The sequence below is a fragment of the Mus pahari genome, chromosome 1, assembly GCF_900095145.1.
Source record: "Mus pahari chromosome 1, PAHARI_EIJ_v1.1, whole genome shotgun sequence".
Classification (NCBI taxonomy): Eukaryota; Metazoa; Chordata; class Mammalia; order Rodentia; family Muridae; genus Mus; species Mus pahari.
In genome coordinates, this window is record NC_034590.1 from 63,985,950 (window position 1) to 64,000,185 (window position 14,236).

General features: G+C 40.3%; 1 protein-coding gene across 1 annotated transcript in view; it reads left to right on the plus strand.

Annotated features, from left to right (window-relative positions):
- The window catches only part of Prcp (prolylcarboxypeptidase), a 48,332-nt gene that overhangs the window by 23,539 nt on the left and 10,557 nt on the right, over positions 1–14,236 (plus strand). The window contains exons 2-6 of the mRNA XM_021202723.2: positions 1,967–2,107; positions 4,942–5,043; positions 10,282–10,463; positions 10,771–10,928; positions 12,092–12,261. Coding sequence (XP_021058382.1) covers positions 1,967–2,107; positions 4,942–5,043; positions 10,282–10,463; positions 10,771–10,928; positions 12,092–12,261 — 753 coding nt within the window. The remainder of the gene's footprint in view (positions 1–1,966; positions 2,108–4,941; positions 5,044–10,281; positions 10,464–10,770; positions 10,929–12,091; positions 12,262–14,236) is intronic.

Consider the following 14,236-nt stretch of genomic DNA (forward strand, 5'->3'; position numbering starts at 1 on the left):
AACAATTTTGGCAAGAATGAATCATAGACTGTTGCAGGTCCACTTAAATCCGACAGAACTCAAATACCAGGTCAAGACAGATGACAACAATTTATTGTAATCAAGTCGATACTGATTGATCAGGGCCATGGGACAGACTAGGGAGCTAAACTGCTGCCCTGAAGGAACGTTGCACAGCATATTTAAAGGATGAAACCATAGAGATGGGGAGCTGGGTGGGCGGTAGCATTGTTCCCATCATATTTTGGCATAAGGGGTTGAGCAGGGAGTTTCCATCAGTCAGACTAGGAGCTGGTTCCCTGGCCTGGGAATATGAATTTATGGACTCACAACTGTGTCCTTACCAGTTGTCTGTGAGATGTCAAGACCCAGACAACTGTTTATAACAGAAGCTGTTCAGCTAGAGGGAAGTCCTCAGGTTCCCTGGGGCCCGAGACCTTGAATTTAGTTTCTCTGTATGATTAAATGGAGTTTGAAAATGAAATGGTAATACTTAGAATAAGTTTCTTTTGCTTGTTCCCAACAAGACAATATGTGGTTTTTTGTGTTTTTTGTTTTTTTACATTGTATGCATGAGAAGGCATATGTGCCCTGCCTACTTGACCATCTGCGATATTAGATTAAGATGGTGATAGCCCGGTGCTTTCCTGTAAAGCATTACATTAGAGACAAGAGTGTAGGTTGTGATATCAAGATGTGTTTTATGTTGTTTTTTTTTTTCCTGGTGTTTTTAAATACCATTAATAACTCTTGTCTGAATCAGGGACTTTGCAGAACTATCATTTCTTTAACTTAATCATCTTTCTGCACTAACTGACTTTTAGTTAATAGCTCTTCTTCATTTGGGGACCATTTGATACTCTGGAAGATAGTACTATCAGAAAGGCAGCTTTGCTATAGAATTTGTAACCATTAACTCCCAGTTTCAACATAAGGAATTAATTTATGGTGGCTCAATTGTACAGAGCCCTTACTCATTTGTGTTGACATTTTAAATGGTAGCAATTGAAGTTTTCTCTTGTTTGAAATTTTTCCTTATATATTAATGACTTGCATGAATTGAATATTTCAGCCAATTAAACTATTTATTTCTAAACTATTTCTATGGTCAGTTTGTTTTTTGCTAAGCTTATTAAAATGTGAGCCTATAACAGATGGTTCCTTTGCTGCTGACTCCTTCCTTCATGGCTGATGCAGCTCTGTTGTTTTAAACATGCCTTTGCTCCCTTGTGTGGTAGGATGTACTGGCCTATCCTGTAATTTCTTTGTCCCAAATGTCATTCAGTCACTTTGGTAACAAGCCTTAGTTCCTCTATTGGCTCTTTTTCTTAGAAATGGTTAGACATCAAAATCCCAACATTTGGAATGTCTGTTGGTATTGTAATCACACAGTTCATAGATTTTTTTCAGTGGTCTAATTAGTTCTTGGTGTTTATTTAAAATTTGAATAATGAAAATTCAGATAGTAAGGCATTTGAGAACTAATGGGATGTGTTGACTATTTGACAAGTATCACATGTTCTCACTACACTAAGTATGAGAGGTGATGCTTATGCCCAATTTGTCCACTCTGAAATATGTACATATTTTATCATATATTGTAACATCATAAGTATATATAGTTTTTCTTTTTCCATAAAATTAATCAGATAAAATTAAATTTTAAAATTTTAATTTGACATTATGTTTTTAAGTAACTACTTGATTTTGTAATTATATTTTTTCTTTTGCACTGAAAATCTTGACCAACATAAGAAATACTGCTTCATCTCAGTATATAAGCAAAGTAATTTCAAAATGACACTAGTATTAATAAGACCAAATGAACTTTAACTTTTCTTTTAATTATTTTTATAGTATAGTTTGATTTCTGTGGGAAAATGTTAATGTTAACTTCATTTACTTAATGTTAATTTCAATTCCTTTTCCTTGAAATATGTCGTGCCTGTTTTGTTTTTAATCACAGGTTGACCACTTTGGGTTTTCTGACACGAGAACTTTTAAACAGCGGTACCTAGTCGCTGATAAATACTGGCAGAGAAATGGTGGATCAATACTTTTCTACACTGGTAATGAAGGGGACATTGTCTGGTTTTGCAATAATACGGTATGTACACATTAGTGATCTGCTGAAATAGTATCTTTTATAGTGATATACAGGAGAAATGCTTAGCCGTATAGATGACCAAGAATTACTGTTTTAATTATACTGTTCTTCAAAAGTAAAAGGAGAGTGAGCAAAATGGCTACGCTGGCAAAGACTCGTGACCTGACTTCATCCCCGAGCCCTGCTTGATGGAAAACCAGCTCCTATACGTTCTTCTTTGATGTCCTCAAGTGTGATGTGACATATGCCCTCCCCAAATGAGTACATAAATGTAATGAAAAATAAAAGAAAATAAACTCAATATCAATAGAAAGATGGCAAAAGTTCATGAGAGAATGAAAAGTGACGGCGCTAGGAATTCAGAGCCAACCTGTGCTATCACCTAGTTCAAGGTCAGACTGAACTGCATGAAACTCTGTCTCAACGAAGACAGACAGACAGACAGACAAGTAGACAAAATTACTTTTGGGGGAAAATTTAGTTTTTGCACACCAGTGGGCAGTATTGTGTATCCTTGGCCTGATTAGGGCCTGAGAAGATAAATGAAAGACTAGGAATGTTTTGTGTTGAATTCTGTATGTTTAAAATGAAGATTTGTATTGTGTGTTTAGTAGATGATCGATAAATATTTACTGAATTAATAAGTAAGACAAACAAAACCAATGCAAACAAAGAAAAATATGAAAGTTTGACTGTCCAATTGGAAGGGGGGCGGTAAAGTAGCCTCTGTTCCATCTAGTTTCCTGTTCTACTCATTTTTAGTTTGTTAGAATTAAAATAGTATAATCTATTAGCTTGCTTCACTGACTTAATTTTCTATCACCTTTTTTTTTTTTTAAGATTTATTTATTTATTATTTGTAAGTACACTGTAGCTGTCTTCAGACACACCAGAAGAGGGAGTCAGATCTTGTTACGGATGGTTGTGAGCCACCATGTGATTGCTGGGATTTGAACTCCGGACCTTCAGAAGAGCAGTCGGGTGCTCTTACCCACTGAGCCATCTCACCAGCCCTTTCTATCACCTTTTAACAATGCATCTATTGAGAAGACAGTTTGGAAGGAACACAGACAGTGCTGTGACTAGAAAATGTCAAATTTCTCCCAAGAAGCTAGGCTGGGAACTCCTGCCCCAGAGGGAGTAGTATAGGTCTCAGTGCCAGTGCCCGACGGGGCACCATTCTCGGGGGTTATGAGAAATGTTTGCTGAACTGAATTCAGTTGAGAGGAAAGACATGACTCTGAGTATAATTACTGTCTTACTCATTTGGGGATAGCATTTAAAATGTAAATGAAGTAAATACCTAATAAAAATTGGAAAAACAAAACAAAAAAAAAATTGCAGTCTGATGGTGTAAGGCATACATGTGAGTTCCTGCTGCAGCAGGTGCAGGAGGAGCTCTTTGCAGCCCTCTGGTGTTGAGGGGAGAGAGATGGCCAGCTCTGCAGGGCTGGGGCATGCAGGGGAGAGTGTGCTTGTGCTGGGTGTGGCTGGACCTGTGATATGTGACGAGAGTAAGCATCTATCTCCTTGAAAGAGAATTGGGGGGTCTCAAAAACCACAGGTCTCAGGGTAACATGCCCATTATCCCCTCAGGTAGCTCCTCTAGTTCCTTATAGATTGGTCAAAATGACCAAAGCCATTTAAAGTTCCTATGCCTCATTAGGAAATAGTAACATATTAAACACCTACAGCGTTCACCTGCTAAACTGTCCAGACTCAAGGCTTTCAGCCTTCCTAATGCTGCAACCTTTTTTTTTTTTTTTTTTTTTTTGGTTTTTCAAGACAGGGTTTCTCTGTGTAGCCCTGGCTGTCCTGGAACTCACTTTGTAGACCAGGCTGGCCTCGAACTCAGAAATCCGCCTGCCTCTGCCTCCCAAGTGCTGGGATTAAAGGCATGTGCCACCACGCCCGGCATGCTGCAACCAACCCTTTAATACAGTTTCTCAGTTTAATACCATAAAATTTTGTTTGTTGCTACTTCATAACTGTAATTTGCAACTGTTATGAATCATAGTGTAAACCTCTGATATTTCCTGTGATCTTAGAAGACCCTTGTGAAAGGGCTGTGCGGTATCTCCCAGGCTGGAGAACCACTGATCTAATCAATTAAGGCTGTCCGCCTAGGATGCTTTCTTAGGGCGGATTCAGAGGGCACTGTCCAGTTAAAGGGAAAGAGGTAGTGAATGGTTAGTGAGGAGCCAGCAGTGTGGAGTAAGGAAGTCTAGGGGCCTTGGTGAATGCTCTGCATTCCAGCCTGTGTGAACACTGAGCCTTGTGTCCTTGCCTGTAAAACCACAGTCACAGTGCCTGATTCTTGTTTATTGTGCTAATTAAGTGAATTATTACAGGTGCAGTTAGAGCAGATTCTGACACATTGTAAGCAGTAATTAATAACAGCTGCTGTTAGATACTGTTGATTTTCTGATAAATTAGATTAAAATCCCAAGGGATTTTAATATGCTTATTTATTTCTTAAATTTCTTTATGTTGTCTGTGTATGTCTTTGACGCTTAGAGATCTTTACCTCCTTCCTAGATTATTAACCACAGTACAGTTTGAAGATTGAAATGTAATATTGACTCAGGGTCAGAGAGTCAGGCTAAGAAGAGATGAGGTGACTGTTAGATGAACATACTGATCTTATTTTGTTTCTCTGTAGTACACTGTGGTACAGCTAGTGTGGATTTTTCCCCCCAATAGAACACACATATATAGCACAGTTTTTAGAGTTCTTTCTGGTCTGATCTAACATCTGTTTCATATGGTTTGCAAAAGTTCAATGTGCTATTTCATGGCCCAATTTGACTTGTGAGTCTGTAAACTCTTCCTAGGGTTTCATGTGGGATGTGGCTGAGGAGCTGAAAGCTATGCTGGTGTTCGCTGAGCATCGATACTATGGGGAGTCCCTTCCCTTTGGTCAGGACTCCTTCAAGGTATGTACGCGTTTCTTTTAAGGTTAAAGATTTTCGGTACCCTTTCTGGTAGTTATTTAAGTTTAGAACATTTTATACTCAAACAGCGTGAGATCACTTTAGTTTGAAGTGCCTGAACTTTATAATTTGTACTTAATCTTTCCTTTATATGTGTAATTTGTACAAAATGAGGATCTCTCTCTCTCTCTCTCTCTCTCTCTCTCTCTCTCTTTCTGTGCTAAGGATCATCTGTGCTAAGGATCAAACGCAGGCTTCCTGTGTGCAGAGCAAACATTCCCACTAAGCTTCATTCTCAGTCCTACCCCGAGACCTTTAAAACTGTGCAGTCACTTTTAAAAAGAAAATTCAGACCTATTCTACCTATGCATGTGGCTGTGCACCATGTGGGAGCCTGGTGCCTGAGAAGTTCAGAAAGGGGACACTTCATCCCCTGCAACTGCAGTTATGGATGATTGTGTGTGTGTGTGTGTATGTGTGTGCGTGTGTGGGGGTGGGTGGGTGCGTGTGTGTGTGTGTGTGTGTGTGTGCGCTGGGAAGCAAACCCAGGTCCTTTGCAAGAGCAACAAGTGCTCTGACCTGCTCAGCTTCCTCTCCAGCTCCCTACCAGTGGCTCCTGGTTTGGTTTGGTTTGTAGTTTCTGGGGAATGGAGGAAGGCCTAACCTGTTCAAGTAACCCTTAAGTTACCTGTACAGCCCCTGCTAGTTAAAGTTCAGCTCATCCTGACTTCAGCCAGGTCAGCCTTACTCCATTGCTGCACATAGTGCAGGGAATTTTCATTTTTTCGGCAGTGTCAGTAAGCAATTCTGCTCTGTAAATGACAACCTAAGTTATTGTTCTTATCTCAGGAGTAAAGGAGTATGCAAATATATGAGAAGGAGTTTCAGTAACATATAATCGGCATATAAGTATAAATGAGGTCATGTTATCCCTGGTGTTCCCATTAACCTTTTCCCTTCTTACAGGAGCCCCTGGCCTTGACCTTTGTCAGGCTTTGTGCTTAACGAGCCAGGATAGTTTTTCTTCCACTGAATGACTTGATTTTCCTCATGTCTGTCCAGCTATAATAATTTCCCACATATCCTGTCACTAATATTTCCCTTAGGGAACTCAGTTTCTAAAAGTTTCCACTACTTTTATGTTTTTCTTTTTTCTTTTTTTTTTTTAAGATTTTTTAATTTATTGTATATGAGTACACTATAGCTGTCTTCAGATACATCAGAAGAAGGCATTGGATCCCATTACAGATGGTTATGAGCCACCATGTGGTTGCTGGGATTTGAACTCAGGACCTTCGGAAGAGCAGTCAGTGCTCTTAACTGCTGAGCCATCTCACCAGCCCTACTTTTATGTTTTTCAAGTTGCTTTAAAATATGACAATAAATATTACATTAAAATGTTTGTGCCGTACCTAATGTCTTCTATCTGATTCAATTGAGTGTGATACCATCCTTTTGTAAATTGACATCTAAAATAATTTGAGAATAGTCATATTTTAGGCTGTTTTGAAAGGAACTTTTTAAATTTTATATTTGGTTAACTGAGTTTATTATGTCATGGTAAATGAAGTAATTAAAAATAAGTTTAAAATGTACATGTCCTATAAGTCAGTGGCAGAGTGGTTTTTTTGTAATTTGTCGGATTGGATGGGCAGTTTTGTTCTTTAGCTTAGTATTTACATACAAATGTGACCAGTGGTCCTGAAACTATTGGGAATCAGTCAAATTGTTACACATTGCATCTTAACTTTCTGTAGGTTGCTGCTATCCACGATTATCTGTTAGCAAAGTGAAACCACACCTGTGTTTTAAAATATGCTTCTTTCTCTTTCTGTGCTTATAAAAGTTGTCAATAGCATAAGAGATGTCATACATATTATTTGAAAATTGGAAACAATTGCACTCAACTCTCTCTCTCTCTCTCTCTCTCTCTATATATATATATATATATATATATATATATATATATAGTGCCATTTAAAAACAGAAGAAAAATATGACAGTGAGAGACAAAGTGAGAAGTCAGTATATATGGATGAAGGTAAAGGTTGATGGAGTGGAGGATGCAGATAGGAAAAAAGGAATGGTAGGGATTTTGTGACACAGTAACATGCCACTTGACTGAAGGTGTCAAGGTAGCAAGACCCAGAATGAAGGTGGAATAGGGGAGTCTGACAAAGGTGTGCAGCTGTGTCGGTTACCTAGTGCCGTGTACATAAAACCACCCTGATTTAAACAGTAGTAAACGTATTGCTTGTGCTTGGTTGTTTAGAGATAGGGGCTAGCTATGTAATGCAGGCTGGTCTTGAACTCATCATCCTTTTGCTCTATCTCCTGTTCCAGTGCTAGAATTACAAGCATGAGCAAACACACTAGAATGGCAGAAAACAGAAATTAGGAAGTATTAGTTGGGTGGTTCTCCTTCAGCGGCCACTCTAGGCTACAATGTCGGACAAAGTGGTAACCATCTGAAGGCTTGAATCCACCCCTAGCAGCGCATCAGAGGAATTATAAACTGCTGTGGATGTTGTCAAGAGGCTGAAGGTCCTCATCTCCTACATTGTCCAAAGCATCTGTGCGAGGAGTGGGATGGGGTGGTAGCTAAGTTCTCTCAACACTGCCAACCAAGGCGGAGGCTGAAGTGACTCTAATGGCCTGATCTAGGAGGTCACATCATCACTTCTGCCACTGTTTGTTTTTTAGAACTAAGTCACTAAGGGTAGCTCAGGCATAAAGGAGTGGACTAGGTTATATCCGTAAGAGAAAGGACTGGGAAACTTTTATAGACACGCGAAAAGAGTACCCGTCAGCCTTCTGCGTTCAGCAGAGGGAAATGGACCCACACAAGAGCTAAATCATCGTGGAAATGGCTGAGTGTCTTTCCTTCTACTTGGGGATCTTTTTCTTCCACGAATGTATTGTTTCCCCTCCAATATATTCCAATTATAGCTGTCTGTGATTGGCAGCTGAGTTTGTTTTGATTGTTGAGTTTGTTGTTGTAGCAAATATACAATCTTTTAGTAAAGTGTGTGTGTGTGTGTGTGTGTGTGTGAGTTTCTTTTGGCTGGGGATCCTTATTTTCATTGTCTGTGGAATTTAGTTCATCTTTGACTAAATCTTGGACTGCTTAAATGTGCCAAGACTTGAAATGAAATTATTCTCAGCTGCATATTAAGCTTAGTTTCATAATCCCTCATGTTTATCATTGAATGTTACTTGGGGCCTGTTTCTATTACTTCCACAACCTCAACAAGGCCTTCAGCAAATTGCATCTCCTGAGAATGACACGCAAGATACATCGCAGGCTTGGACAGAGAACATTGTTATCCTGTTGGAGGAACAAGCTTGCAAACTGTGTCACAGTGTTTGAAATGGTGACATTTCCAGGATAGGCCAAGATGCATTGCCAGGGTGGTGGAAAGTTAGTTTTTAAACTCCTTCTAGGAAACCAAGGGATGGGTTCCCTTCCCGGTGCCCAGTTGTCCTGTTACAGGAGAAACTCTGGGGTCAAGGGGATGGAGGAGGGGAGGGGCATCGGTCAGTGTTCTTCACTCTCTGGCTCTCTGATGCTTCCTTAGCTCTGGAGCGTGGCTAGGGGGGAAGCTTTCCTCAGGTATGCTAACTCACCCCCTGCTAAAAGACCTTGTGATTTACAACTGTTTCAACCACTGCTACCCACCCCCTTTTTTCTTTTCGTAGTTGTTTGTGTTAAAAGTATTGAAGAAAAACAGGCTCTGTCCTGATTGAACTGGAGTTGTTTTCAGAGTCAGAGACTTGGCAGCAAAGTTTTTTTCTTTTGTATTCACTTTACATCCTGATGGCTGCTCCCTCCCCTCCCCTCCACCGGTCCCTCTGCCCCCTCCTTCTCCTCTGAGAGGGTGGAGCTCCCCCACCCCCTATATCCCCGCCACCCTGGCACTTCAAGTCTCTAAAGGACTAAGTGCAACCTCTCCCACCGAGGCCAGACAAGGCAGCCCAGATAGAAGAAAGTATTCCACAGACAAGGCAACGGCTTCAGGGATTGCCCCGGCTCCCGTTATGTGAGACCCACATGAAGACCAAACTGCACATCTGCTGCCTGTATGCAGGGAGGCCTAGGTCCAGCCCTGTATGTTCTTTGCTTGGTGGTTCGGTCTCTGAAAGCAACCAAGGGTCCAGCCTCAAGGTTCCTATCCCCTTCGGGTCCCTCAGTCATTCTCCCTCTTCCGTAAGAGTCCCCAGGCTCCATCCATTGTTTGGGTGTGGGTCTCTGCATCTGTCTGAGTCAGCTGCTGGGTGGTGCCATGCTATGCTCCTGTCTGCAAGCATATCACAGTTTCATTAATAGTGTCAGGGATTGGTGCTAGCCCATGGGATGGGTTTCTAGTTGGGCTGGTTATTGGTTGGTCATTCCTTCAGTCTCTGTTCTTACCCTCCCCCTCATTCCTGCATTTCTTGTAGACAGGATAAATTTTGGGTCTAAAGTTTTTGTGGATGGATTGGTGTCCCTGTACTGGGGTTCCTGCTTGGCCTCAGGAGATGGCCTTTTCAAGTTGCCTATCCCCAATGTAGTAAGTCACAGCTAAGGTCACCCCTATTGATTCTTGAGAGCCTCCCTATCCCAGGTCTATGGCCCGTCCTTCAGAAGCCCCCTCCCCCCACCTACCCCCATCCTCCAGCTTGCCAGCATACCATAGTGACAAAATCTTGCTGCAGTTTCTTTTTATTCAGAAACAAAAATATGTCTCAAACCTCCTAAGATCGCTGACCTCTACCCATAAGACACGAGCTAAGTGCTTAAGAAGCCCTGCCTTTTACAGACTCTGTGTGTCTCCATAACTATGCACCATGCCTATGGTTGTTTAAATTTCTCAACAAAAAGCAGAGCTCTGGCAGAAGAATCGGACTGGGAAATGTTCAAGCAGGGCACAGCAAGATCACTCTTTGTCCTTTAAGGGAAGTATCTTGAATGTTTAAATATGGCTGGGTCTTGCTTCCTGTATTGCATTTGAAAATAAGCTCTAAAAGCAACGACATTATATTTGGTTGGAAAACATCTCATGTTCTTTCACAGACTTAAAGTTATTTTTCATAGATTGCTTTGATGTGGATGATGTGGGATTTTAGCTCAGTTGTCTGGAAAGTTATTTCAAGTAATGAAAACTCTGTTCTGAACCTATGCTGTGCCTCACCTGCTATTATGTGTACATTTATACCTGTTTTCTTTTGTCTTTATTCGTGAATAAATATGCACATATTTAGGATGCCCAGCACTTGAATTTCCTGACATCAGAACAGGCTCTGGCTGATTTTGCAGAGTTAATCGGACACTTGAAAAAAACAATCCCAGGAGCTCAAGGTCAACCTGTCATCGCCATCGGGGGCTCTTACGGTGGCATGCTTGCAGCCTGGTTCAGGATGAAATATCCTCACATAGTAGTTGGGTAAGGACGTTGATTCTTTTTTTTTTTTTTTTTTTTTGGTTTTTTTTTTTTTTTTTTTTTTTTTTTTTGGTTTTTTCAAGACAGGGTTTCTCTGTGTAGCCCTGGCTGTCCTGGAACTCAACTTTGTAGACCAGGCTGGCCTCGAACTCAGAAATCCNCCTGCCTCTGCCTCCCCAGTGCTGGGATTAAAGGCGTGTGCCACCACGCCTGGCTGGACACCCACATTTTAAAAAGCAAAACAAACAAAAAGTGTGAATAGATGAACACTTTTCTCTTTTTTTCTCCTTCCATTTCTCTGATCATTTAGAGCTCTTGCAGCTTCTGCCCCTATCTGGCAGCTTGATGGTATGGTTCCCTGTGGTGAGTTTATGAAGATTGTAACTAAAGATTTCAAGAAAAGTGGTCCTCATTGTTCAGAAAGTATCCGCAAATCCTGGAATGTCATTGACAAACTCTCAGGTTCAGGTAAGCTTTCATTAAGAGGCAGAATTTGCAGTGTGTTGATTTTTGTTTGTTTGTTTTTAACCTTTAACTCATTAAAAATAAATGTTGGCACTTTTGTAACTTTTGTAAATAATTGTGTATATTTGTTGTTTGTATGTGTGTATATGTATGATGTATTGTATGAGTTTGTATTGGTTTTTATGTGTTATGTATGTGCCTGTTAGTATGGTATGTGATCATTGTTGTGGATGCAGTGGGCGTGTGTGTGTGTGTGTATGTGTGTGTGTGTGTGTGTGTGTGTGTAGGTCAGAGGTTGACTTAGGGTTCCTTTCTTTTACCATCCCCCCTTTTTTCTTTTTGAGACATAGTCTCTCAGTGAACCTGCAGTAAATCAGTAGGATAGGCTAGTTTGCCAGTGACCTTCAGGGATCTGTTTATCTTTCCCCCTCCTGACCTAAACTGGAGTTATAGGTACATATCGCCACTTCTGGGTTTTTATATGAGTTAATGGGAATTCAAACTCAGGTCCTTATGTTTGCATAGCATAAGTACTTTACCTACTGAGTGATATTTGTTACCTAACACTGCCGCATTTTAAACACACACACACACACACACACACACACACACACACGATAGATAAATAGATACATACATGTATAGGGAATCATACCAATCAAAATGTATGAATGAATTAATTTTTACAAAGTAAGTGCTTAGTATTAGTAATATCCAGATCAAGAAAAGACAAAACCACCACCAAGAAAGAAAGACAAAAAGACAAAAAAAAATTTCATAAACCCTCTGCTGCTGACTACAGTACCTCTTCACACCCACACAGCGACTCCCTGTTGAACCACAGGCTGATTTTCTGATTCTGGCATCTTAGTAATGATAGTTGCATACTGTGTGCAATTTTGGGTTTGGTCTGCTGTATTTTGTGCAATATTCTAATTATTAAGTGTATCCCTTTGTTTTATTTATTTGTAATTTATGCTTTTTTTTAGTATTCTCATTTATTTCAATAGTATCTTAAACTAAGAAATATTAATTTTGCTAAGTTCTATGGGTTTATCTAGTTGTCCTAAAATAGTTTACTGAATTTTGGATGTTTTCCATAATACCAAATGATGACTAAATGGTTGGTTGACCTGTAGCTTAGCGGTGTGTCCTTTTATCTGCAGGCAGTGGTCTCCAGTGGCTCACGAACGTTCTTCACCTATGTAGCCCCTTGACTTCTGAGAAAGTCCCAACTTTAAAAGGATGGATAGCTGAGACCTGGGTGAACCTGGCCATGGTGAACTACCCTTATGCATGCAACTTTTTGCAGCCTTTGCCTGCTTGGCCCATCAAGGTAACAGAAATGTCATTGTCATTGTTGTCGTCATCATCCTCCTCCTCCTCTTCCTTCTCCTTCTCCTCCTCTTTCTCATTCTTCTTCTTTATAACATATTTTTCTCTTTTACCAAAAAAGGGAAAAAGCATTCTCTGACTTTCAACATCAAAAAATAAAATCCCAATTTCATAGGGACTCGGTGCAATTAATGATTATGGGATAGAATCTTGGCTCTACAGCTTTCTGATCATGTGACCTTTGGCATGTTAGCTATGTCTTTTCACCTCAGTTTTCTCATTTGAGAAATGAAGACAAATCTCATCAGCTACAGCGCTGTGGGGATAAGGAATAAGACCAATAGTTGGTGCTGACAGAATCACTACTATACGCCAAAATCTGGGCATACTTTGTATATGTAATATATACCATTTTGCGATGTACGTGTCATGCCTAGGTCCATGTAGTACATTAACTAAGCTTAATAAATGGTAGCTTTTGTCATAGTAGGCGGTGCAGTGACCTGTTAAAGGCAGCCTAAATGCTACACTCACCATGAGTGATCTCCATGCCACACAGCAGCGTGCAAGACTACCTTTTCATGTGCTGTGGTGTGTGAGTGTCCTGGGTCTACTGCTTACACTCTGTGCTCCTAAACAAGGGGACTTGGTCCCCAAAGCTCCCTGTCTTCCTCTGTACACAAAAGTAAATGCATAGACTTCCGCTGAGAACCATGCAAAATGTTAGATTTGAAGACACTTGAGAATCATACATTATGATAAGTTTATGTTCTTTTTCCAGAATGAAAACATATCACACTCATTTTCATTCTTTCATAATGCTAAAGGTTTTTGTTTTGTTTTGTTTTGTTTTTGTTTTGTTTTTCACAGTGTTGCCTGTCTGTCATGGAAATAACTCTGTATTTCAAGGCTGGCCTCGAACTCACAGAGATCCACCTGCCTCTACCTCCCGAGTGTTGGAACTACAGGCATGCGCCACCACTTCCCAGGTATGCTAAAGTTCTTTTCATGGTAAAAGGATTTATTACATATGTTTACCTTTAAACATTTCTTTGTTAAGAATGTCTCCCATAGTTTGTTTGTTTGTTTGTTTCAAGACAGGGTTTCTCTGTATAACCCTGGCTGTCCTGGAACTCACTTTGTAGACCAGGCTGGCCTTGAACTAAGAAATCCGCCTTCTTCTGCCTCCCAAGTGCTGGGATTAAAGGCGTGCGCCACCACGCCCGGCTTCTTTGAAGCATCTATTTTCTTTTTATTAATTCATTTGTTACACTACATATTTTATTCCTCACCCCCATCCACCCTCCGACTGTTCCACATCTCATACCTCTTCCCCACACGCCTGACTTCACATGGATGCCCCACCCCCTCCACCCTGAAGCATCTATTTTCTATTGAAGTTATTTATTTTATGTTCAGTGTGTTCCACAAAGAAACAGTTACATTAAATTGTCATTTTTTGGCCGGGCGGGACAGCCAGGGCTACACATAGAAACCCTGTCTCGAAAAAAAACAAAAACAACAACAACAAAAAAAAATTGCCAATTTTTGTATGTCAGCTCAATTATCACCTTTTAATTTGCCTTTTGAGTTTAGCACATTCGTTTACATTGCCTACTGTTAACAAGCTACATGTGCATGGAGAAATTATTACAGAGTTAATATGTAAGACACAGGAAGAAGAGGAAGGGAAAATAGAAAACCCCCTGCCATTTAACTGTGCAGCATGCATACAAGCCACTGAGCCTTTTCTCAGCTTTTAAACAACATTGTTGCAGTTCTTTTCATGAGTGATATGTGGGTACTTAAGTACCCACATGGGTATTGAGAACTGCTAAGACATTGATCCAGCCCCTGAGGGTCATGTTAAGTATAATAAATTAGACTCAAACAAATGCTGCATGTTCTCTTTCCCATATGGAACACAGATTTAAATCTCTCTGTCTCTCTCTGTCTCTTTCTGTCTCTCTCTCTCT